Source organism: Amphiprion ocellaris, chromosome 4 (genome assembly GCF_022539595.1).
Source record: "Amphiprion ocellaris isolate individual 3 ecotype Okinawa chromosome 4, ASM2253959v1, whole genome shotgun sequence".
Taxonomy (NCBI): Eukaryota; Metazoa; Chordata; class Actinopteri; family Pomacentridae; genus Amphiprion; species Amphiprion ocellaris.
The window spans coordinates 25,644,442-25,668,871 of record NC_072769.1 but is presented as its reverse complement, the minus strand read 5'-3'; the positions used below and the strand labels follow the sequence as shown (position 1 = coordinate 25,668,871).

The following is a 24,430-nucleotide window of genomic DNA, read 5'->3' as shown; positions in this document are numbered from 1 at the left end:
TGTTACAATGATGCATGTGTTTTAATGAGTCTATCATAGATGATAAAGACCCATAGGAGTCATTAGAAACTCAAGATGTAAAAGTATGATATGCAAACTCTTGTTTAAAACTGTAATATAAAACAGCAAGAAGTGGAATTTCTCCAGTAAAGGGCAACTACATGCCTGAGTAAATGTACTGTTTCTTCTTGCAAAACCTTTCATTGAACCAAATCCAAAGTTCTCAAATATTTAATATCTAAACAAGGACAAAATGAATAAGATATTTCTCTGAATGAAACTGTCTAAAATGTGAGTTTAAAGTTGAAGTGGTTGGTCTGAATAGCTTCAGAAAAGCAAGCAAATGATGTGCAAAGGTGGAAATTCACTTGGCATCAGAAGAATCACCACAATTAAACACCCACCTAACAGTGAAGTTTGATATGGTAATAAATGAGTTACCAGAAAAATGTGAAACCATCACACACGGCACATTCAATTTCAAAGTTTTACTGATTTGGCAAAGTTTTTTTAAAAATTGATTATATCATTTCACAGCTTTAAATACAAGAAGCATATTTATTAATGATAATATAAAACAAGTAATGAAACATTTTCAAAGTCATTAGCCTACATGACATTCCTCAATACACTGACAAGAAACATCTATACCAGTTACTATTATAGCAAGTTTCATTATAGTAGGAGAGGCAAGAGAAAGAGACTGAAAAAACAGAAAAATCAAGAGTAGGTTTGGTCACTTCCAGATAGAGAGAAACAGATTAGTAAAGTAGCGTAATAAAGAGCGACAGAAAAAGAAGAGACATTAAAATTGGCACATTCATAGTACGTCAGGGTGTGCAGTAGTTAACAGGGTTGCTACACCAAAAGGAGAGGAGGGTACTGTTGAAGGATAGCAGGTTGGAGACAGGGACCATGCAATGAGTTCAGGCTGCTGCTGTCAGTAGTGGTTACAACCACAGTAAATATGGCCGCCAGGTGACAGTAAAGCACTCATACATCGAACTGTTTTCCATCTCAAACAGCTTCTCCCTCTGTCTGTCACTGTTATTTTGGCAACGTGAACGACGTTTCTCCCTCACCAGAAGAGTTAGTGTTCCAATGAGTCTGTTTTCTCCAAGATAAATGTACATTATCGTGTTTCTGAAACTGCTTCTCGTGTCGCTACTCTGAATTAATGCAGGCTAATGCAACCGATCTGGAGTCAAAAAATGCATTTCGTTATCGAGTCCGGCTGTCGTCTGTCCGGTAACAGGACTCAAGGCATAACAAGGGAGCAGAGGAGGGAAGCGGGACGACATTCAGGCACTCTTGAACAGCCACACTGCAACACTGTAAGGGGTCAGAGGTCAGACGGATGTGGCGTCGAAACAAGGCGCCGCCACACAGATGCACGCAAACACACATGCTCACAAGCAATGGAGCACCTTTATACGCGCGCACACACACACACACACACACACACACACCCACACACACTTCTCAGGAGGATAAAAACGAAGGAGAAACTAATTTCAGTCCGAATGGTCCTTCTCAGCCTTCTCTCTCCCGTAGATTAGATGAGTGGTCTTTCTCAGAGTTGTTAACATTACTAATGTTAAAGTAACTTTGCAGTTATAGTAGCTTCATATCAGTAGCGTTTCAATGGCACTGCAGTGGTGCTTCCAACTGGTGTGTCCAGTCGCTGCTGCAGTCCTGCCACGAGGGGAGAGAAGCGCAGGTCTGATCCTCCCGTTTGTTACAGCTCCCCCGTTCAGGTAAGTGCAAAAATCTTCATCGCCTTCAGCAATAACAATCTTGTCGTTTTCTTCATCTTCGTCAGTGCCTGTGCCAATACTGCCCAACATAGAAGCATCGGCATCATCCAGACAGATCCAAGATCAGTATTCAGCAAGAGAATACATTCTGCTCCGAATCAGTGGCGGGCGTCACGAGCAGTCATAAGGGCTTGTCAATCACAGTCACGCCTGCAAAAACATGAATAAATCAATCAGACAGATCATTAATATAATCGGTTTCACATACAGGGGAGTCCATAAGTCTGAGACCACAAGGAAAATCTGTCCTAATATCCAGTAAACCTGAAAATTCTGAGAATACTTGAGGATTTAGGTATACTGATTCTTTCCCATCTGAGCTCAGATAGTAGTTCTGGTGTTGTTGTTCGATGAGGATGATGTTGGCTGAGACAATACTCTTACAACTGCCAAATTTAGCAAACCAAGTCAGTTTTTGTTGTTTACATCGTGTTGTCTAACTGCTCACATTGTGTTGCATCAGGACATCAATTCCAAGATGAATCTTGAAGATCATCATGTTGATCTTGTAACTGATGTCCAGAAATTGAGCACTTTATTTCAATACATTGTATATCAGACAGCTTATACTTTTATTTTATAGTAACTTTAAGATTGGAAAGGTCAGCCTGAGGCCACTATTGGCATCAGAACTAAGTGAAAATATCAGAAGTTCGACTGCTATTCTGATCAAAGTGGGGCTTCTCAGCATTAAAATCAAATCATGGCTAGACTGAAGATTTCTAAGGGGGCAGTGTTCTCTGAAACTGGATGAGTTGAATCCAAAGCACGAAATGAGACGACACCATGACCAGATCAATATATCAAACTTTGTTAACTGAGAGACAGAAAAGCAGCTTCATGACTGATGCAGAAGTAGATTCTCAGATTCTCAGTTATCCATGTAACGGTAATCTGAAGAGCTTCACTAGAGGGCACCTGGACTTCTCTTTTTGAGTCTCGAAGATGTATCGCCTCATCCAAGAGGATTTTTCAGTTTTGACTGATGAGGAGTTCAAGATACATACCATCACCCCCAAATTACATGAATAATGACCAAGGACTCACATGTCTTGAGATGTGGATGGTTGAGACACTGGCAGGAAAGATCTCAAGGCTGCATTATAAGTATCTGATAAATGGCGTTGTGGACCTCCTCCTCTGTTTAAAGAATGCTTTCATGCAAAAATCACCTACTACACAATCAAACTGGACAGAGAAGGCAGATGGTTTTGAGAGAGAAGTGAAAGAAGTCATCTATATTAGACTGAAAATTCCGTCTTTAAACGTCTTTAAGAAGCAAAGTCCGTTTACCTTCTACTGAAGCTCTTAGGATCATTGATCGAGAGACCAATCAGCAAAGTTCTGTCCAAAGCAGACCGTCTAGTCCTGGTCTCAGAGGACAAGTTGCATCTCAAAACGAGGTCAAATACTTTGCATGAGCTAAGACACAGAAGCATTTCACAATGGACAAAGGAAAAAAGCCCTATTTACTGATGAATTGCCGTTAAAGATTGGTGGCAGCACCAGAAGGGTGTATGGACGGAGGCGAGACCAACAGAGCAACACGGAGCTTGGAATGTTCATGTCTGGGCCTGTTGGTCAACTGGACCGACTAAACTACATCCAGAGCAAGAAGAAGCAGTGATCCACCCTGCAGAGACATGCTGCACTCTCTGGTTTGGATTTTTGTGGAGAAGGATTCAAACTGCAGCAGGATAAAGAGCCTTAATACACCTCAAAGCTTTCTTTGATTCGAGAACCAAAGAGGACAAAGTAGTTTCTGACTGTTAGATCTGACTGTTATAGTATGTGTCCACTAGATCCGTTTTTCTTGCATGTAAACCACTGCTTGGTGGGTGTGTACTTGTGGCCAGTAGGCGGTTTTCAACTCCTGCTTCTATAACTATCCTCCCTGCCCCTGATTGGACAAATGCATCGACTCAGTGGCTGTCTGCTCCTGGATTTCAAGCCGGACAAACATGGCGGCTTGGTCACAAACTTTCTCTTTTATTACAAAAACTGTTCAACAAAAAGCATTTTTGAAAGCATTTGAAGTGAGAAATAAACTGTGCAGTTGCTAAATCTGCCCTTGATTCAGTTCAACGACGGCTAGTTTAGATGTTTGATGAAAGTTTCGTGATGCGTCCGACCTCTGCTCACCACATCGAATTTAAAGTAATAAAGTAGAAGCCCAGTTTACTTTATACAAATGAGCTGCAGGAGATGCACCGAATCACTGCTCTAAATGCACCGCAATCAGACCAGAATGCGATGCGGTGCGTTTCACATAGACAATGAATGGAATGTGGGAAATTGCCGGATATAGTGGATATGTACCTTTAGTCCTGCTGAGCTCTGTGTTGCAAAATAATTTCAGTCTAAATGGTTAAAAAATCTTAAATTTTAATCTGCCTCCTCCTCATTAAAAAGTATCACATCTACAAATATGTACAGATATTTTTCAGTTAAAACAATTCAGCTACATGTCATCAGTGACAGCTTTTTCTCAGTGTTTCTGCAGAAGTCAGGTTTCTAAGTTGCTTACTGAAGCAGGACTGCTCACACGTTGCACTCCGATTTTAGTTGAGCTCAGGGAAGCTTTCTGCATAGAGAAGGCCAAACATCCACATGAAGCAACAGCAACCAAATCCAGCACCGTGCAGCTCAGTGTGTTGACTACTGACCTGCATAACTGCGGCCGGTGCTCATGCAGGTCGGCAGTAGTGTCCACTTGTCAGAGTTTGGATTGTAGAACTCCACCGAGGCCAAATTGCAGCTGCCATCATCTCCTCCCACCACGTACAGTAAGTTGTTTACGGCGCAAACACCTGAAAGCACCAAACGATTACTGGAGGGACGTCCCACACCGAGGACGTCCAGCGGACACAGAGCGTCTCACTCACCTGCGTTGCGTCGACACATGTTCATGTCAGCTACTTGTCGCCAGCTGTTGGAGGCTGGATCATAAACTTCACAGCTCTTCCTCACCAAGGGGCCATCGTGCCCCCCCACAGCATAGAGTAAACCTTTTAACACACCTACACCTGAGAAACACATCGGACGCGTGGTTATTGTGAGAGCTTTTAAATATTCTGGTCATGAATTATTGCCTGCAGTACAACATGTGTCATCTTCCTTTATCTTCTTAAAGATTTTTTTTCAAATGGATTTTTGCATTGTTGAAAGAATAAATCTATGAGAATCATACAGAAAACTTGGAATATCTTCAGTTCACATTTTACAAACTTTAAACCAAACACACACACACACCTGCTCCACTGCGTCTCGTGCCCATCTCTGCTATATAACTCCACACGTTGCTTTTAGGGTTGTAAGCTTCTACTGTACTTAAACATTGTCTGGTAGCTCCATCGTAACCTCCGACGGCATACAGGATCCCTGAAAGTATGAAGACAGTTGATCCATGAATTAGAAAGAGGTGCAGTTCTGGACAAAATAACAGAAATGTGTGAAAATCCTTGTCATATCATTAACATTGGAAGCCATCAGGATCGTCAAGGTTAATTTTAATCTGATCAGAGAGTAAAACTTTCTTCCACCTTTCAATGTCCCACGTTTGGTGCTCCTTGTAAAATCCAAACGGGCAATTTTGTGGTGTTGAAGGAGATGTGGACGTAGAAGACATTTTTTGTTTTTTAAGCCCTTCCCTCGCTGATGTCGTCTGATGGTTAGTGGGCTGCATTCAGCACGAGTAAGGGCCTTACTTTGGGTCGAGGATTGTCCTGTGTTTTGACAGACAGCGAATCGGATCCTCCAGTCCAGTGCTGGTGAAATTTTTTTGAGTCTACAGCTTGACTTTTTTGTTCCATAACCCTCAGGATCTTGTAAGAAATAACTGTCTTACTGTATCCGAATTCAGCAGCGATGGTGCTTTGCGAGATGCCTTGCTTATGCAGCTTAACAATCCTATCACGTTCAAGTACAGAAAGCTTTTTTGCCTTTGCCTTCAGGAGGTCATGACAGTGTGAATACCTGACAGGAAATGACATGGAATCCAAATTTTGTGGTTTTAAACTTTTGATCAGCTGACAAAAGCACGTATGAGTTTAAATGCAGTTTTTGATAAATTGCCTACTCCAATTTTTCTTCTCTCGCTCCCAATTCTTCTTTTTGCATTTTGAAGCTCTACCGAGAACCGTCTTAAGATCCACCAGTGCAAAATGCAATTTCTTGCAATTTTTCAACTGGTGTTAAGATTTTGACCAGAAGTGTATTGTGTATTTCTGTAATTTTGTCTGCCTTTAGCATTTTTTTCCAGTCATTTGAAAAACAGACTGAGAAATGTACTCACCATTGACAACGCCCACTCCTACACTGCTGCGTCGGGTGCTCATTGGTAACACATGGAACCACTCGTCTGTCTTAGCGTTGTACGCCTCAACTGTGGACAGACCTGCAAAGACACACAGAGCATGTCATGAAAACACCATGAACTGCCATAAAGATTAGGATTCGCTGTGGTGGCACACATTTTTAGAGTCTATTTTAACGTGGCAATTTGAGGTCACGACCGTAGAAGAATGTAGTGGTACCTGTGCTGCCATCGAAGCCTCCAACAGCGTAAAGGAGCCCGTTGAGAACAGCAGCACCGAGCGTCGACCTGCGATCCTGCATACTGCTCACACTCGTCCAGCGGTCCATCATCGGGTCGTAGCAGTCGACCGTCCGCACACGCAAAGAACCGTTGAAACCGCCAACCGCGTAAACACACCCGCCCACGTACACCACACCTGAAGAACAGCACAAAAGGTTGGAACAACATGCTTTAGTGAAGGTGAAAACCAGCAGGGGCTCAAAGTAGAGAAACAAATCTTTAAATGTTGTCAAGAACAGAGCTGCACAGGGGGCAGCTTTCTGTTAAATTATATGGGCTCTGATTATTTCATGAAGTCTTGTCTCTGGCACTGTTGAAGAAAGTTGTGTTACACCTTGTTATTAAACAATCGAATCTGTTTCCAGATGAGTCTTTGCAGCGATGAATATCTTTGGATGTATGTGGTACAAGTTAATCAGACACGTGGTAAATGAGCAATGCTGCTTGTATGAATAAACTGGATCCACCTTAGTTCATAATATAAATTAAGAGTGCACACGCCTGATATCCAGCAGGAGGCATCAAACAGACAGACATTACTACAGTCTGCAGCTTAGTCCCTCCTGATCAGTTAGAACTGAAGAAGCCTCTTGGATAGGAGGTGTAACATCAAGAACCAAAGAGAATTGTGTTTATGGCAAACAACTTTTGCATTTAATGCATTATTGGGTCCTTTACATCAATACACTGTTGAGAATTACATCCTTATTTTACCTGAATTTGAAGAAATAACAGCTTTCTTCTTTGTAACTCTCAATTTCCTCCATTCTACTGCTTTTAAAATAGTCTTTAGATGAATCTCATCCACTAATAAAGTCTGGAAATATCACGTCTGCATAGTTATGTGGTATTATTATTATTATTATTATGCTATTTCAACCAGTGTGTGGAGAGCCCACTAAAAGGAGTGAATAATAAAATTAAAACACAAATTCCACTGTTAGTTCTGTTGGATCCTCCTTCGTAGGCTCTCTAGCATCTGTCTGTCTACCACTTGCTGTTAGTGGTTTGCCAGATACCTTCTGACCGTGTCTAGCAGGTAAAGATGGAAAGCATCCTGTCAGACCCACTTACTGTTTCCAATGGTGAACCTCAGGGCTCTATCTTGGGCCCAACCTTAGTACTCCACCAAGGAACGTGGCAGAGTTATGTGACAATCGGTGTACATTTGTCCTTCAGTCTATTAATCTGTCTGTGTGCAACATTACTCAAAAACGGACTAACAGATGTGGATGAAATTTTCAGGGAAGGTCAGAAATGACACAAGGACCAAGTGATTAGATTTTGGCAGTGATGCGGCTTATAGTCTGGATCCACGGATTTGTTAAAGATTTCTGTATCATTGCCAGATAGCAGCACGGCGTCACTGTAACTATGACAACAAGTTAACGCTACGTCAGCTGCCTGCTGACGATCACATGATTGCGATCCTACTACCAATCCACCGCTGTGGACTTACCTAGACTTATCCATCTGAAATTATACAACGACTGAGCAGCCTTGGTGGAGTACTGTGCTCTCTGAGTGCTTTTCTAGTTTTCCATCTACGTTAACGATGTTGCAAAAGCTGCTGGCAGTTCCCGGATCCATTTGTATGCTGATGATATCATCTTATACCCAGATGGCCTTTCACTCCACTCTTCAGCTCAGCCTCACTTCTGTTGAGCAGTCCTTTCACAACCTCCACCTCCGACTTTACATCAGTAAAACCGAATGCATCATCTCTGACAGGAGGAGTGTTGCATCCAGCCCCCCAGATCAGCTGCATAGGTGACTCGCCTGTGGAGTACGTCAAATTCTATAAATACCTAGGCTCCTGGCTGGATTCACCTCTGTCTTTCGCCACACACATTAACAATTTTCAGACCAAACTCAAAGCCTGACTAGCTTTTCTTTTCTGTAACAAAGCCTCCTTCACACATGCTGCCAAACACACCCTCGTCATGATGACAATACTCCCAATGCTGGATTATGGTGACAACATTTACAAAATGGCACCAAGTAACGTTCTCAAAAAATTGGACACTCTTTATCACTCTGCTATCCACTTTGCCACTGAAGCACCCTTCCACACTCACCACTGCAATCTCTATAAATTGGTGAGGTTTCCCTCCCTTCATACCCGGCAGCATCACCGCTGGTTTCATTTTGTTTATAAGTCAATGCTAGGCAATACACTTTCCTACCTGTCCTCCCTTCTTCAGTGAATACATCAAGCTCATCATCCCCAAAACTTCTACTATTTTTGGCCTCCTTTCACTTTGCAGCAGCTAACGACCGGAACACTTTACAAACCCTCAAACTTGCAACTTTGACTCCACTCACCACCTTCAAGCTTAAACTCCAACAGACAGTAGTTGACTGTTGCTCCTGCTGATCACTTCGGACCTTACTTAAACACATACTTGTATGTACACACACACTTTCTTACACCTCATGCACATTTTTTTCATTCACAAGCATATGCTCCTATGCGTCTTGCTTGTTTACTTTAGTTCTATTTTATGTTTATATGTCTATTTGTGTCTGTGGTTTCTATGTGTATTTGCTCCTCCTGGTCATGTTTGCAAATAAGAAAACTGGTTCTCAAACATTTTTACCTGGTAAAATAAAGGTCAAATCATACATAAAAATTCTCATCAGCGTATGTTGAATGTAATGAAAGCTTACTGTTTCATAGTTATAAACATAAAATCTTATGATTTACAAGCTGACAAGGAACAACTGAACGCACTATTAGTTTAGCAACCCAAAATGTCTCTGTAGGTAATGGTCTAGTCTGGCCTTCTGGTCCTTTAATGTGCCCAAGTTTCACAACATTTAGACTACAGAGCCCTTTAACTTTGGTGCCATTTATTGGTTTTGAGAATTTTCTACCTGCTCTGCACCTCCTGGTTGGCAGTTCAGCCACCTGGTACCATCGCTGCTCTTCAAAGTCGTAACACTCAACGCTCCGGATGGCCTTGGGAGCCTGGCCTCCGACCACCACCATCACCTAAACGCAACAGAAGCAGCAGTGACATTATAAGGTTATTTATTGCGTGTAGCTGCTGCATGAGTAAGCGTTCATCTGTTGTGCTCAGCATTGGCTGTGTTTGTACCTTCGGACAGCAGGCTGGAGTCCTCATGCGTGTGCGTGCCGTCTTCATCAGAGCTCTCTGATCAGCTGGCAGCAGGTGGTACTTCATGGCCTCAATCAGATAGTCTTTACATGCACTGCTGTTCTTAATCAGGGATTCCTCCTCCACCCGCTGACAGCGAGAGGAACAAAGTCAGCCTGCGGGACTTAAAAACTGCTGCAGTGTATTAAGGTAACTTAAAATTAATGTTTCTGTGGCACACGCTGGTTGTCGTTAGAGCCACCTGAAGTCTATTAATAGTAGAAAATTTTATATTGTGTTTTTTTTTAAATGACAGAATATGCAATGAAATGGTGGAACACATTATGGTTTTCCAGAAAAAGGGAAAACCCAGAAGAAAATCTTACAGCAATCTTACAGCTTCTATAGCTGGGGTGACAAGATTGTGATTCTCATTTCGGCCTTGTTTTAGTTTGGATTTTGTCTGATATGATTCTCATATTTTTTTCCTAATATTCACCAGGAGATATAGGTGAGAAAGGAGGAGAACAATTAGCAACAGGAATCATACTTGAGATTAAAAGAAGATAATTCGACTAATGGCTTCAATTTTTCTCAACTGAGCTACATGTGAGCTACATATGAGCTTTATTTTATAAAATTCTAATACAACCACTGTACTGAATTATACTGAGAGGTCTTCCTAATATTTTGTTAAACCTATTTTATTGATGTATTTATAATATATACTGTTCAAAAGTTCAAAAGTTTTGGGTACTTAGAAATGTCCTTATTTTTGAAAGAAAAGCAGTTTTTTTCAGTGAAGATCAGAAATACAGTCTAGACATTGTTAATGTAGTAAATGACTATTCTACCTGGAAACAGATGAGTTTTAATAGAATATCTCAATTACCAAAAAGAAAAATTCATATTATATTTACTGCAACTTTTGCTCTGAGGTCATGCCAAGTGAAATATACAGCTTACATACTGTATATGGCAACACACCATGGTCATCATGAACATCCTAATACAAAGACTACTAACATTTAGCCATTATTCTCAGTATTAGTTTATTGCCTGACAAACCAGCAGGCATTACAACAGTATAGTTCATAGTAGCCATCATTTTAAGCAATCAAAACATCCTGCACAGAGAGAAAAAAGTTGAAAGGATGGTGGTGATTAGCTAGATGTGACAGATTCCATTTTATTGTGACTATGGCACACAACTTTGAGGGTTTAAATGCTTATTTTCTCAATGGCATTGTGGTAGAGAGGCCCATTTCCAGCAACCATAACTCCTGTGTTCTAATGCTACATTGTGTTAGCTAATGGTATTGAAAGGCTAATTGACGATTAGAAAACCTTTGTGCAGTTATGTTAGCACATGAATAAAAGTGTGAGTTTTCATGAAAAACATGAAACTGTCTGGATGACCCCAAATTTTTGAACGGTAGTGTATGAATATACAGCTCACATGTAGGTCAACTGAGAAAAAATGGGTCCATCAGTCAAATTATCTCTTTTAAATCTCTAATATGGCTCCTGTTGCTAATTGTTCTCCTCCTTTCTCACCCGTATCTCCTCTTGAATTTTAGGAGAACAATATTAGAAACATGTTAGACAAAATTGAAGCTAAAACAAGCCTGAAAATAAGAATCCCAATTTTGCCTCTCAAGCTACAGAAGAGCAAACTTCGAGCGTTAAGATTTTCATCTGGGAAGAACCTCAGCAATAGCAGACACATTTTCTAGTCTAAAAGGATCTAACACCAGTAATACTGACTTCAACTAACAGAAGAAAACAGCATGCAATCTCATCTTAGCCATCAACAAGAAAAGTACTTCTTGTAATGAATGAAGCACTGCTGCCATTCACTTCAAGTTGAGTCAGCTGTTTTGCTACCAGTGAAGTTACCAACCCACGTATAGAAGCTTTTTGTCATCACCACCTGTTGTTATAGTTGCTTAGCTCTGTTTTCTTGTATCTACATGTTGGAGCTCATTGGATACACAATAATCAGGACATAATTTAATGCTAAACATGTTAAAATCCTGCTTTTAATACTCACTGATGAATTTGGTGTGAGAGAGTCTGATCTTTACAATACAGCTTATGCTTTATCTCTATAGTTTTATCCTTTATAATGTCTGTATTTCATTGTGGATGCCATATAGCTTCATATTTTACATCAAATGTTCTACATTCACTTTTTAAAGGCTTCTTTGTTTATACGTTTGCTCTTTTTTCTTGGTTTGTTTGGAGTATGTTTTCATTTACGGTATTGTGTAATGGATGACTGGGAATGTGACAAATAAATGTTTGAATTTTGGCACCAGGTAACACCATCTCTCAGACTACTTTACACTGTGTTCCAAATTATTATGAAAGTAGGATTTCAGTTAAATAAACATTAGATTTTTTTATTTTTGTTCCTCATTTTTAAACAAGTCACATGTTTCATGCAATATGGGGTGAAAAAAGATCTTTCTGCAGAGAAGTGTCACATATTGTAATATCTTGCAAAGGTATGAAAACACTGGAAACTTCACAAAAACTTAAGTGAGGTCATCGTACTGTGAAAAGATATTTGTGTGATTCAGAGTGCGGACGGTTTCACTCACATGAAGGTCTACTGAGGAAGATTCCCGTCAAGCAAATACATCTTATTGAGAGAACAGCTGTTAAATAGCCACTGCTGAGCAGCAAAAAGGTATTTGAAGCTGCTGGTGCCTCTGGAGTCCCAAGAACCTCTCGATGTAGGATCCTTCAGAGGCTTGGAGTTGTGCATAAAGCTGTATTTTGGCCACCACTAACTAATACTCATGAGGAGAAACATTTGCAGTGGGTTCAGAAAAACATGAGGACCAGTTTCATTCACCGATGAATGCTGTGCTACACTGGATGGTCCAGATAGATGGAGTTCTGGATGGCTGGTGGATGGCCACCATGTCCAAACAAGGCTGTGACATCAGCAAGGAGGTGGTGGAGGGATGTTTTGGGCTGAATAATGAGGAGTGAGCTGGTAGGCCCCCTTTAAGGTGGCCAAAGGTGTCAAAATGACCTCTGTAATATATGTGGAATTCCTAATTGAACATTTCCTGCCTTGGTATAAAAAGAAGAACCGTGCCTTCCAGAGTAAAATCATTTTCACCCAAGACAATGCACCATCCCATGCTGCTAAGAATACTATTGAGTCCTTAGCTGCTATGGACATAAAGGGAGAGAAAATCATGGTGTGGCCACCATTATCCCCTGACCCTAGTGAGAACCTGTGGTGCATTCTTAAAAGGAAGATCTATGAGGGTGGCGGCAGTATAACTGAAAACAGCAGCTCTGGGAGGCAATTCTAGCATATGCAAATGGAATCCAGGCAGAAACTATACATGGACTCACAAGTTCAATGGATGGGAGACTTTGATAGAGGTGACATCCAAGAAGGGTTCCTATGTTACCATGTAACTTGACCTGTAAAGATGTTTTTGACTGAAATAACATTTATTCTGAGAAAAAAAAATCTTCTAATGATTGTGCATAATAATTTGGAACACTGTACTTTGTGTTATTTAAAAAAAATACTGTTGTCATCATCTGAAGTTTTGTTTAAGAATATCCTGATTATAATACACTGCCTGGCCAAAAAAACTCTCCACTTGGATTTAACTATGCAAATAGGTAAGAGCTTTCCATTGGATAATTACTGCAGTGATGGATATGTTTCAACAACTTATTTAACCTGAGCTGATGCAGTGAGGAGCTTCTCATTTCTTAAATGATCATGTCAGAAGACATATCTTGTGGTCATGGAAAGGATGTTCATTTGTCTCAGAAGGGTCAAATTACAGACCTGCATCAAGCAAAGACAACAATTAAGGAGATATCTGAAACTAAAATCGGTTAAGAACCATCCAACGCATTATTAAAACCTGAAGGATAGTGGTGAACCATCGTCTTTGAGAAACAAACATGGTTGGTCATGTGGTCTGATGAGTCCAGATTTACCCTGTTCCAAAGTGATGGGGGCGTAAGAAGAGAGGCAGATGAAGTGATGCACTCATCATGTCTAGTGTCTACCAGCCTGTGGGGGTTAGAGTTATGGTCTGGAGTTGGTCAGGTTCAGCAACATTATGTTCCCAAAGAATGAGGTCAGCTGACTACCTGAATATACTGAACGACCAGATCTTTCCATCAGTGGAGTTTTTCTTCCCTGATTATCATGTTCCAAGATGACAATTCCAGGATTCATGGGGCTCACATTATGAATGAGTGAATCAGGGAGCATGAGACATCATTTTCACACATGGATTGGCCTCCACAGAATCCAGACTTCAGCCCCACTGAGAATCTTTGAGATGCGCTGGAGAAGACTTTGCGCAGCGGTCCGACTCTTCTATCATCAATATAAGATCTTGGTAGAAAAATGATTGCAGAAGCTTATCGAAACGATGCCACAGTGAATGAGTGCCATACTCAAGGCTAAATGCAGTCCAATAAAATATTAAAGTGTGCGATTGTTTTTTTGGCTGGGCAGGGTATAATAGTTGACTATTAAAAAAAATTATTGTACCAACTGTCATTTGTATTGACTATTTAGGAAAAATAAACAAAAACAGCACATGCATAATAACTTGGAACCCAGTGTAAATGTGGACCTGGTCACACTGGTGGCATCAGAGTGAAACAGTAACTCTTTAAATTATATGTTTGTTAGGTATTCCTCTTGGTTATCCATATGCAGAAGGATAGTTTATAGTAAGAGAGCTGCAAAACTACCAATTATACCTGAATACATGCAAACAAAGTCACTTTAAAATAAAAATACAACAGAATGTGAAACGCTGATGCTAAAATACAATTTGTGACTGTTTTTATTTTGCCAGTAGCCACAAAAAAGCTAAAACAAACCCTGACACATCTATTGTAAGCCAGATACTACAAAGATCTGTTGAAACAGAGGAGAAACGGTTGAGAAACAGCAGTTGTAGCTGTTTGGTGGTCAAACAATGAAGTAATATGGTGGCAAAAGAGAGACAGCTCATGACAACAAATGGTGTTCAGTGTTTTGTCGCTGAACATTTTAACTGTGATGAATAGAAAACACATAAAACAAGCACATCCAGTCAAACACACCTGCACTAGGTATTCTCTGGAGAGCAGCGGCAGGCGGACGTGTTCCATCAGGTGAGCCAAGTGTTCCTGGCGGACGTCTTTATCGTGGTTGACCCAAGCTACGACTGCTTCAAACACCTGCACAACAGTGTACAAACACGTGTCACTGTACAACTGTTTGGTCGTAGCTGCGTTTAATGAGCAGGGTGATAGTTTGTACCTTCTCCTCCGTGGGGATGGTGAGCTTGTCGCTAGCGATCAGGCTGGACACCTGCTCCATGCCCAGATTGAGAAACTCTTCACTCCCGACGACCTCAGGGAAATGTTGCTCTGTCAGCAGGAACACAGTGTTACCACCACTTTACAGCAGCAGAGAGACACGACTATTTTGAACACATCTGCACGTTCATTAATCACACCTGTTCTCATTCTGTCTGATCGTTAACGTTAATAAACATGAGCAGAGGCTTGCACACAGACCTGCGTAGCTGTTGGCCTGAGCGAGGAGCTGCGAACAGGCATGTAGGTCGGCGAAGGCTCGTATTCCCAGACAGTTGGACGGATGAAGCTGAGAGCTCAGGAACTCACAACAAGCCTTTTTCACCTCGTTCAGCTGGAGCAGTCCTGCAGCAGGCAACAGCGCCTGAGGCACAAAAACACTACATTTGTAGATGATGGGACAGAAGAATTAAACAGCCTGTATTGTGCTTTTTTCTGCTTGAACTACTTTTTTGTGTGTAAAAACCACATCAAAGGGGATGGATGGATGGATGGATGGATGGATGGATGGATGGATGGATGGATGGATGGATGGATGGATGGATGGATGGATGGATGGATGGATGGATGGATGGATGGACGGAAATTGTGCTGGTCAAAGAAGTAGCAGTAAGGTGCCTAAAATGCTGGTATTTACAGAACTGTGCAAAAATTGGTCGTATTTACAATAGAACAGAGTATTATAAATCGACAGAAAACAATAAAATGCAGTATCAAAGTACAAAAAAAAATAGAAAAAAATGTGACTTGATATGAAAATTATATTAAGGAGGAAATTACGATCAACATTAAAAGCAAATCACGTTTTTTTTTTTTTTTTAGAATTTCTAGGTCAAAATTCTGCAAGTAGCTCTACTACATTTTTTTTGAATTCCCAAATAAATAAAAAAGAACCTGAGTTTTGATTTTGTCTATGAAAAATTGTGTTTTTTATTCTTTTAAATATACAAAAGATAATGTAAATTTGGTTCCACTGGCAAGTTTTAAAATATCAAGTGAATATTATGAAGACAGATAGATAGATAGATAGATAGATAGATAGATAGATAGATAGATAGATAGATAGATAGATAGATAGATAGATAGATAGATAGATAGATAGATAGATAGACAGATAGATAGATAGATAGATAGAGATAGATAGATAGATAGATAGATAGATAGATAGATAGATAGATAGATAGATAGATAGATAGACAGATAGACAGACAGACAGACAGACAGACAGACAGATAGATAGTTACTCCATAGAAACACTGCTCCTCACCAGCCTGAGTTACCTCATTTGAAATCTGTCCTACATCACAGTGTAACACATTTGAATAATGTCTGCAGAATTTGACCACACCTTCAAACAAACATTGAGCTGCCAGATATTTGCTCAGTAGTGCTGCTTCTGCTAAGGCTACATATCTCTGCCTATAATCACAGATCTGAGATAATAGTCCATAACTAATGCTTTCTCACTTTTGTTGGTCCATCTGACCAATCAGATAACTGGACTTTTTGATAGGGGGTCCTTTAAGTTACAGGAGTGTTCCAGACTGAGGATGAGAAGAGGTTTTGCAGCAATGTACAGTATGATAATAATAATGTGCTTTTTGAACATTAAAGCATATAAATACAGTCTAGAAGACCATGAAAATCAAATCAGAAACCTGTAAATGTGCATAATATGGTGCTCTTTAATTTCAATGGTGTCAGGTTGGTGTGCAAAACACCATCTTGTAGTCAGATGATGACGTGATCAGTCACCTAAAATAGCCCCTGCCTGTCACTCTGACAGTTTGTGTGAGCAAAACACACACGCTGTGATAAAAACGCATATGTTTGGTTTAACAACTCAAAGGAGCTTAGAGCATGATAATCCTTTCTGACTAAAAAAATAATGTAATTGTTACCTTTTTAGTGCAGATATATGCATCAGTTTAAACAGCTATCTGATGTCCACTAACATCAATGTTAAAGAAATGAAATATTCTCATTTTGTAGTTATTAGATCAGGTATACTTCCATTGAAAAAGCTTCATTAAATGATTGTGGATGAGGAAAATACATAGCAACTGTCTGTGATAACTGAAATGACATTAGAGCAAATATAAACACTTAAATGGCTCTATAAACCCATAAATGTGAAGTAAGTTCAATGAATACAGATTGCTGGGGCACTGGGCTTGGTTGTTAGGTGTGGCATAAATAGAGGCAGGTTCATCTGATCGGGCATGCAGAGAGGCGGGATTTTTCAAAATTTGTGAGGACTTCATTGGTTGGATGTTTTTGTGCTCCATGGAAGTGCAGAATTAAGATTAACTGCTTTCCAGGACGCATTTCATGAGATCTTGAAAGACGTCCTAACAGTAATTGTAGTAGGATTAATCTGCTCTCATTAACTTGGATTTGTGGGAAATCAGAAAAAAAGTATTTCAATACACATTACTTCAAATTCGGTGTTTCTTCAACATGGTGGAATACCTGTGTGGCGCTACAACAGCTGTTCAGTCCTCAGAAAATATGGAACTGACCGTACATGCTGCTCAGTGTGATAAAAAGCCACGGTCATCGAGCTAATGCATGTGAGCGTGTACCTGCACATTATCCTCGGTGACCTGTATCTCTGCCGTGTAGATGTAGTCCACCAGGAGGCCCAGAGTCCAGCCGTCCATCTCCTTTATCCTCACTCGTTTTGCTCTGCTCTCTGCCATCTCCCCTGCGAGAACAAGCGCTCATATAATCCTTTCATCGCAGCAAAGGTAAAAACCGTGCAGTGAGCTAATCAGCATTAATGGAGCTAAACCAGGGGTGTCAAACATATGGCCCGTGGGCCCAACCTGCCCGCCAGAGGGTCCAATCCAGCCCATGGGAGAACTTTGTGAAGTCTAAGAATTACAGAGGTGAAAAAATATTTAAAAACATTGACCATTGCAATATAATGTCAGTCAGCAGCTTCAGTACAAAAGAGTTTGGTTTGGTTGAACCAATTGCTACAACTTTTATGTAATTTTTATGTATAATTTTTTATATATTTCAAAGGCAAGGGGATAATAAAACCTTCTTCCTTAACAGTTCCCACTTTAGTTTGTTTGGTGAGTCAGTTCAGGTGGTCAGGATTACTACACAGATGTGGAAATGAATGAAAATTTTAAATAATTTCTAGATCTTGACAAGTTGCATTGACCATAAAGTAAAATACTATAGTTTTCAGTTCCAGAAACCTGTGACTAAATGTTTTGTGCCTTTTGTAGATACTCTGTGATCTGTAAGTTGTTATGTGTAAATTATGAACTGAAGCATAATGTTGTTGAAACTGAACTTAATTTTCTTCAGAAATTTCAGGATGTTCATAATGTTTTGTAAAAAAAGATAATTCCTTAAAGATGAACATTTTCAGAATGCACCTTTTCACACTAAAAGAAAGGTAAATATTTGGAGTCGTGGTTATTAATAGGTTATGATGCTCTGACTTTACTAGTCTGGCCCATTTGAGATCAGATTGGGCTGAATGTGGCCCCTGAACTAAGATGAGTTTGACAGCCTTGATCTAAACATGCCAGACGAAGGCACCTGCCAGCTGTGGTGTCCTGAGGATGGAGGTCCTTACCTGTGAACATGGCGTGGAAATATGGGCTTCCAGCCGCCAGAACCACTCTGTGAGCGGAGATCTCTACGTCCTCGGCCACTATGGTCACATCACACAACAGGCTCTGGCTGTATGAGCATCGAGGAAAAGGAGACAGAAAGCGAGAGGGAGAAAAAATAACATCCGGTTACAGTTTACATGGAGGTGCACGAAAGGATTTGGGGGTGACGAGACAACAAATGACTGAAGAGAAAGTGTGCAACACCTGCGCAGCTCGTTCATGACTTTGAACGCCTTCCTCATGTGCCGAGGGTTCAGAGTGACGGGGCCTTGCCTCTCCACTCCTTCTTTGTCTTCTTTGTCCAGAGCATGTGGACAAAGTCTAGTGCACCTGAGAGGGACAGCACAGATACATAAACAGGAAACAAACACAAAAACACACACAGATATAAACAGAGAACGCTGCAAGTGTCTGATAAGGATGCTTCTGGTTGTGCTTACACCAGGACAGTAACCACAAACACAGTCAGAAGCTGCATTTAAACCCATTTAAACCTCGCAGTGGATTATATAGTTAACTTTCTTCATTTAGAAAACAGAGGCCACTTTATTGGGTCAAAGCTTGATTATAAATCAGGCACCGCAGTCAAATTCCCAGGAGACGAAAGCCCTAGATTCACTGTCAGTTGTTTATTTGGTAATTTGATTAACTGCTAATTTGTTCATTAGAAGTCCAGTCACACCTGCAGTATTAAATAATGTTGGTTCGCTGTCTTGTCTAATTCTTATACTAAAACCTTTAATTATTAGTTTATATTGTGCATATTCTTCAATGAAGTGGTGTTTAAATTACCTCAAATTAAATGTGACACAAAAGCTAGAGCCTGTAATTTAATCAAACTAATTATGATTATTATTACTCTGCTAAGGAATGCAGCACAGTTATGTGGCTATCGGCGTACGTTTGTCCTTCTGTCTGTGCGCAACATTACTCAAAAACATATTAAGAGATTTTGATTAAATTTTCAGTAAAGGTCAGAAATGACACAAGGACCAACTGATTACACTTTGGCAGTGATGCTGCTTATAGTCTGGATCAACGGATTTGTTAAAGATTTCTGTATCATTGCGAGATAACGGCACAGCGTCACTGTAACTATGACAACAAGTGAACACTACGTCAGCTGCCTGCTGACGATCACATGATTGAGATCCTACTACAAATCTAGTGCTGTGGACTTATCAGGACTTATCCGTTGGAAATCATAAAAGAATAATTGATTAAATTGTGGGGGTGTTTCTGAGTCCCATCAGTTCCTGCTGCCTGCTACATATTTAGGTCACACGATTCAGAATCCGTACGTAACGTACACATGCATAACACACATCTGCGCTCAGCACGAGGTCATTTTGTTTGTGTGTACATCTATGTTAAATGGACACATTCTATGGTGTCGTGATTTCTGATCATCAATAACTAATAAACAAATGCTGCATTCCTAAACAAAAATGCTGCATTTCTGACAATGTCATATGCTGGAATGGACAGCCTTGGCGGAGTACTGCGCTCTCTGACTGCTTTTCTTGTTATTATTATGATGACAGGAATAACATTTTGTTCTGCCATAAATTATACCTTTAAGGAGCTTAATATGTAATATAAAATATTTATTTTTTTGTTCTGTATTTTAATAACAGCATTATCATTACATAGCATAGTAAAACTGAATTTGCTGCACATCTTTAGCGTTTTAGAATACATTTGCACAAACATCTAACGACATACTAATACTGGACTGCTAGTTAAAGTCCTTCATTTGTTAGATGACAAATATTGAAAGCAAAAAATAAAGGTAGTATCATTTTGTGTCTGATAATACAATAAATTGTCCATACTGATGCATCAAACAGCATATTTAGTAGATATTTTATTGAAGCTGCTCCCAAATTAGGAGTCACGCCTTCTCCATGTCTGGATTTGTGTTTTTGTGTGCATATTCTTCAATGAAGTGGTGTCTAAATTACCTCAAACTAACTGTGACACATAAAAGCTAGGGCCTTTAATTTAATCAAATCAATTATTATTATTATTATCATTACTCTGTCAAGGAACGTGGCGGAATTCTGTGATGATCCGCGTACATTTGTCTGTCCATCTGTTATTTGATCTATTTATTAGTTATTGATGATCAGAAATCACGACAACATAGAATGTGTCCATTTAACATAGATGTACCCACAAACAAAATGATCTTGTGCTGAGCACAGGTGTGTGTTATGCATGTGTACGTTATGTATAGATACTGAATCGCGTGACCTAAATATGTAGCAGGCGGCAGGAATTGATGGGACTCAAAAACACCCCCACAATTTAATCAATTGTTCCTTGTATCATTTCAGATGCATAAGTTCCAATAAGTCTGCATCAGTGGATTTGTAGTAGGATCGCAATCATGTGATCGTCAGCAGGCAGCTGTCGTGTTCACTTGTTGTCATAGTTACAGTGATGCCGTGCCACTATCTCGCAATGATACAGAAATCTTTAACAAATCCATGGATCCAGACTATGAGCCGCATCACTGTCAAAATCTAATCACTTGGTCCTTGTGTCATGTCTGACCTTCCATTTTTGAGTAATATTGTTAACAGACAGACAGACAGACAACCAACGCCGATCATCACATAACTCCACCGCGTTCCTTGGCAGAGTAATGAAATGTAGTGACTGAACTAGCTGCTGTTTGGAAACTTACCTGTAGGACACTGATCATCTGGTCAAACATTTATCATGTCTGCTGTCTTTCTCTTGCACAAAAAGGATGCTACAGCTTGTTTTAAGATTCATCATGGTAGAGTATACAAGTTTTAGACACAACTTTTTGAAGATATTTATTATATTTCCTTTCCTCTAATCCCTCTAATCATGCGATCGTCAGCAGGCAGCTGACGTAGTGTTCACTTGTTGTCATAGTTACAGTGACGGTGTGACGCTATCTCACAATGATACAGAAATCTTTAACAAATCCAAGGATCCAGACTATGAGCCACATCAATGTCAAAATCTAATCACTTGGTCCTTGTGTCATTTCTGACCTTCCCTGAAAATTTTATCCAAATCCGCTGGGCTGTTTTTGAGTAATGTTGTGCACAGTTGGAATAACAGATGGAAGAAGAAACGCAAGCCGATCGTCACATAATTCCAAGGCATTCCTTGGCGAAGTAAAAAGCAAAAAAATGAAGGCAGAAGGTAGTAATTTTCAAGTCTGATATACAAACACGCATTATATATATATATATATATATATATATATATATATATATATATATATATTTTGTGTGTGTGTGTGTGTGTGTGTGTGTGTGTGTGTATATATATATATACGGTATACACACACACGCTACCACTCAAAAGTGTGTGGTCACTTAGAAATGTCCTTATTTTTAGAAGAAAAGCAGTTTTTTTCAGTGAAGATGAAATTAACTTAATCAGAATTACAGTCCAGACATTGCTAATATGGTAAAATCTTGATTTGAATTGTTTCTATATGTTAAAATCTAAACAAAGACAACAATATTTATCATTACATTAACCTCTCCACAGTGATGTATGAAGCAGCATATCTGGTAGATATTTTATTCTAGTGGTTCCCAAATTAGGAGTCATGCCTTCTTCATGTCTGGATTTGTTTTTCCTTCTAATCTTAAGTGCAACTTGTAAAACAGTTGATAATTGTAGGTGTTACACTTCAAACAAACATGTTGTGTTTTGAGAGTAAAATCTTGATCTGACTGTCTAAATATGAAAATCTTATTAATGTAGTGAAATGAAGAGAACTACTAGCCTGTGTGGTGTGGTGGAGTAGAAGTACAAGATGGAAGTAAAGTATTTCATATGCGTGCTGTACTCGAGTAAATCTACTATGATTAATTCCATAAATCACGTGGCCCTCGTTTTCTGTCACAAACACACACGCGCACACACACACACACACACACACACCCCCACACACACACACAGCTGTGAAAACACACCCTCTACACCACAAACACACAACCACCGCCTCCCCTAGATAAACACACCGACCCTGCAGCCCCCCGGCTCGGTGTCGGTGCCCTGGTCTCCGGTTCCTCTCCCCGGTCAACCCCACCGGCTGGCCGCTGTCTCTGTCAATGCGGCACCATCCGTCAAGCGGCCATCGGGAAACGTCAACACACAGACAGACAGACACACACACACACACACACACACACACACACACACAGAGAGAGAGAGAGAGAGAGAGAGACGGCTGTGTGACTTACAGCGGATGACTGTCCATGGTTCCGGTGTTGTTCAGAGAACTTGGCCCAGCTGCATGCACCATTCCATATCCACGGCGGCGTCTACGGTGGAGCTAAATTCAGGCGTGAATCGCGTCGATCGAGCGTCCAGCGGCGGGCAGACGGGCTGACGGCAGCCCCATCGGAGCGGCCAGCTTCATGTAAAAACACAGCCGACTGCGGTGACACTCTCCACGGACACGTTGCGCCTCAGCCCGGCTGTTGTGCCCAGCGGACGGCCGCCTCTGTCGGCGGACCAACGCGCAGTGAAAGCAGCCCTCCGCCGCGTCAGATAGGGGGTTATTTTCCCTCCTCCTGCCCTCCTGGGTGTATCTGGGTGCGAGAGGCTGACGGACGAGGGTACCTGTTATTTTCCAATCGCTGATTAAAACGCACAAACAAGGACATGTCCGCAAAGACGGTCCTCCGAGCGGCCAAGGCGCCCCGAAGAAGACGCTGTCTCCCTCTAGCTGTGGAAGACTGATCAGCGCCGATACCGGATCGATACGTTACCGATGGGAGAGCTGCAGTCTCATGATTTTATATTAATAGCATAATTTTGACCTAGAAATCCTAAAAGTGTGCTAGTGAGTCAGCATCCCATTTTTCCTCATTAAGTCAGTTTATTTATTTTATACTTTATTATTCTCTATTTGATTATTTTCTGCACTCTTATGATGTTTTTATTGTAAATACCATCAATATATCTAATTTCATAATATCACCAGTGAGCCCAAATTTACATATTCTTTTATATATATATATATATATATATAAAAAACTCACAATTTTTAATATGTAAAATCAATATAAGAGTTGCTGTCTCATATTAAACCTAATAGCATCATTTTGACCGATAAATTCTAAAAGAAATTCATATAAGTCCATTTTTTTCTACTTTTTGCCCTTAATGTATTTTGTTTTCTCTACTCTTACAATACTCTATTTTATTTGTAAATGCCACCAATTTGCACCTGGTTGTAAATATTACCATTTTTTGTACATTTCTGTAAATAGCAGCATTTTAGGCACCTTATTTCTATCTATCTATCTATCTATCTATCTATCTATCTATCTATCTATCTATCTATCTATCTATCTATCTATCTATCTATCTATCTATCTATCTATCTATCTATCTATCTATCTGTCTTCATAATATTCACTTGATATTTTATTACTTGTGGAACCAAATTTACATTATCTTTTGTATATTTAAAAGAATAAAAAACACAATTTTTCATAGGCAAAATCAAAACTCAGGTTCTTTTTTATTTATTTGGGAATTAAAAAAAAATATAGTAGAGCTACTTGCAGAATTTTGACCTAGAAACTCTCTCTCTCTCTCTCTATATATATATATATGGCAACTCAGTGTTTGTTTGAAGGTGTGGTCAAATTCTGCAGACATTATTCAAATGTGTTACACTGTGATATAAGACATACTTCAAATGAGGTAACTCAGGCTGGTGAGGAGCAGTGTTTCTATGGAGTAACTATCTGTCTGTCTGTCTGTCTGTCTGTCTGTCTGTCTGTCTGTCTGTCTGTCTGTCTGTCTGTCTGTCTGTCTATCTATCTATCTATCTATCTATCTATCTATCTATCTATCTATCTATCTATCTATCATAATATTCAGTTGATGCTTTCT

The 24,430-nt window shown here is 40.0% G+C and overlaps 1 protein-coding gene across 1 annotated transcript; it reads right to left on the bottom strand.

The window, feature by feature from the left end:
- Positions 1-473: 473 nt before the first annotated feature.
- Positions 474-23,217, bottom strand: klhl2 (kelch-like family member 2). The gene is made up of 15 exons (XM_023279427.3): positions 22,765-23,217; positions 18,728-18,853; positions 18,484-18,590; positions 17,471-17,592; positions 15,087-15,249; positions 14,827-14,936; positions 14,628-14,744; positions 9,516-9,665; positions 9,292-9,409; positions 6,353-6,550; positions 6,112-6,213; positions 5,070-5,198; positions 4,703-4,843; positions 4,484-4,627; positions 474-1,967 (listed from the first exon to the last, which is right to left on the bottom strand). Exons 1-15 carry the CDS (start codon positions 22,824-22,826, stop codon positions 1,939-1,941), a joined length of 1,818 nt encoding a protein of 605 aa, XP_023135195.2. The 5' UTR covers positions 22,827-23,217; the 3' UTR covers positions 474-1,938.
- Between the last annotated feature and the right edge of the window lie 1,213 nt (positions 23,218-24,430).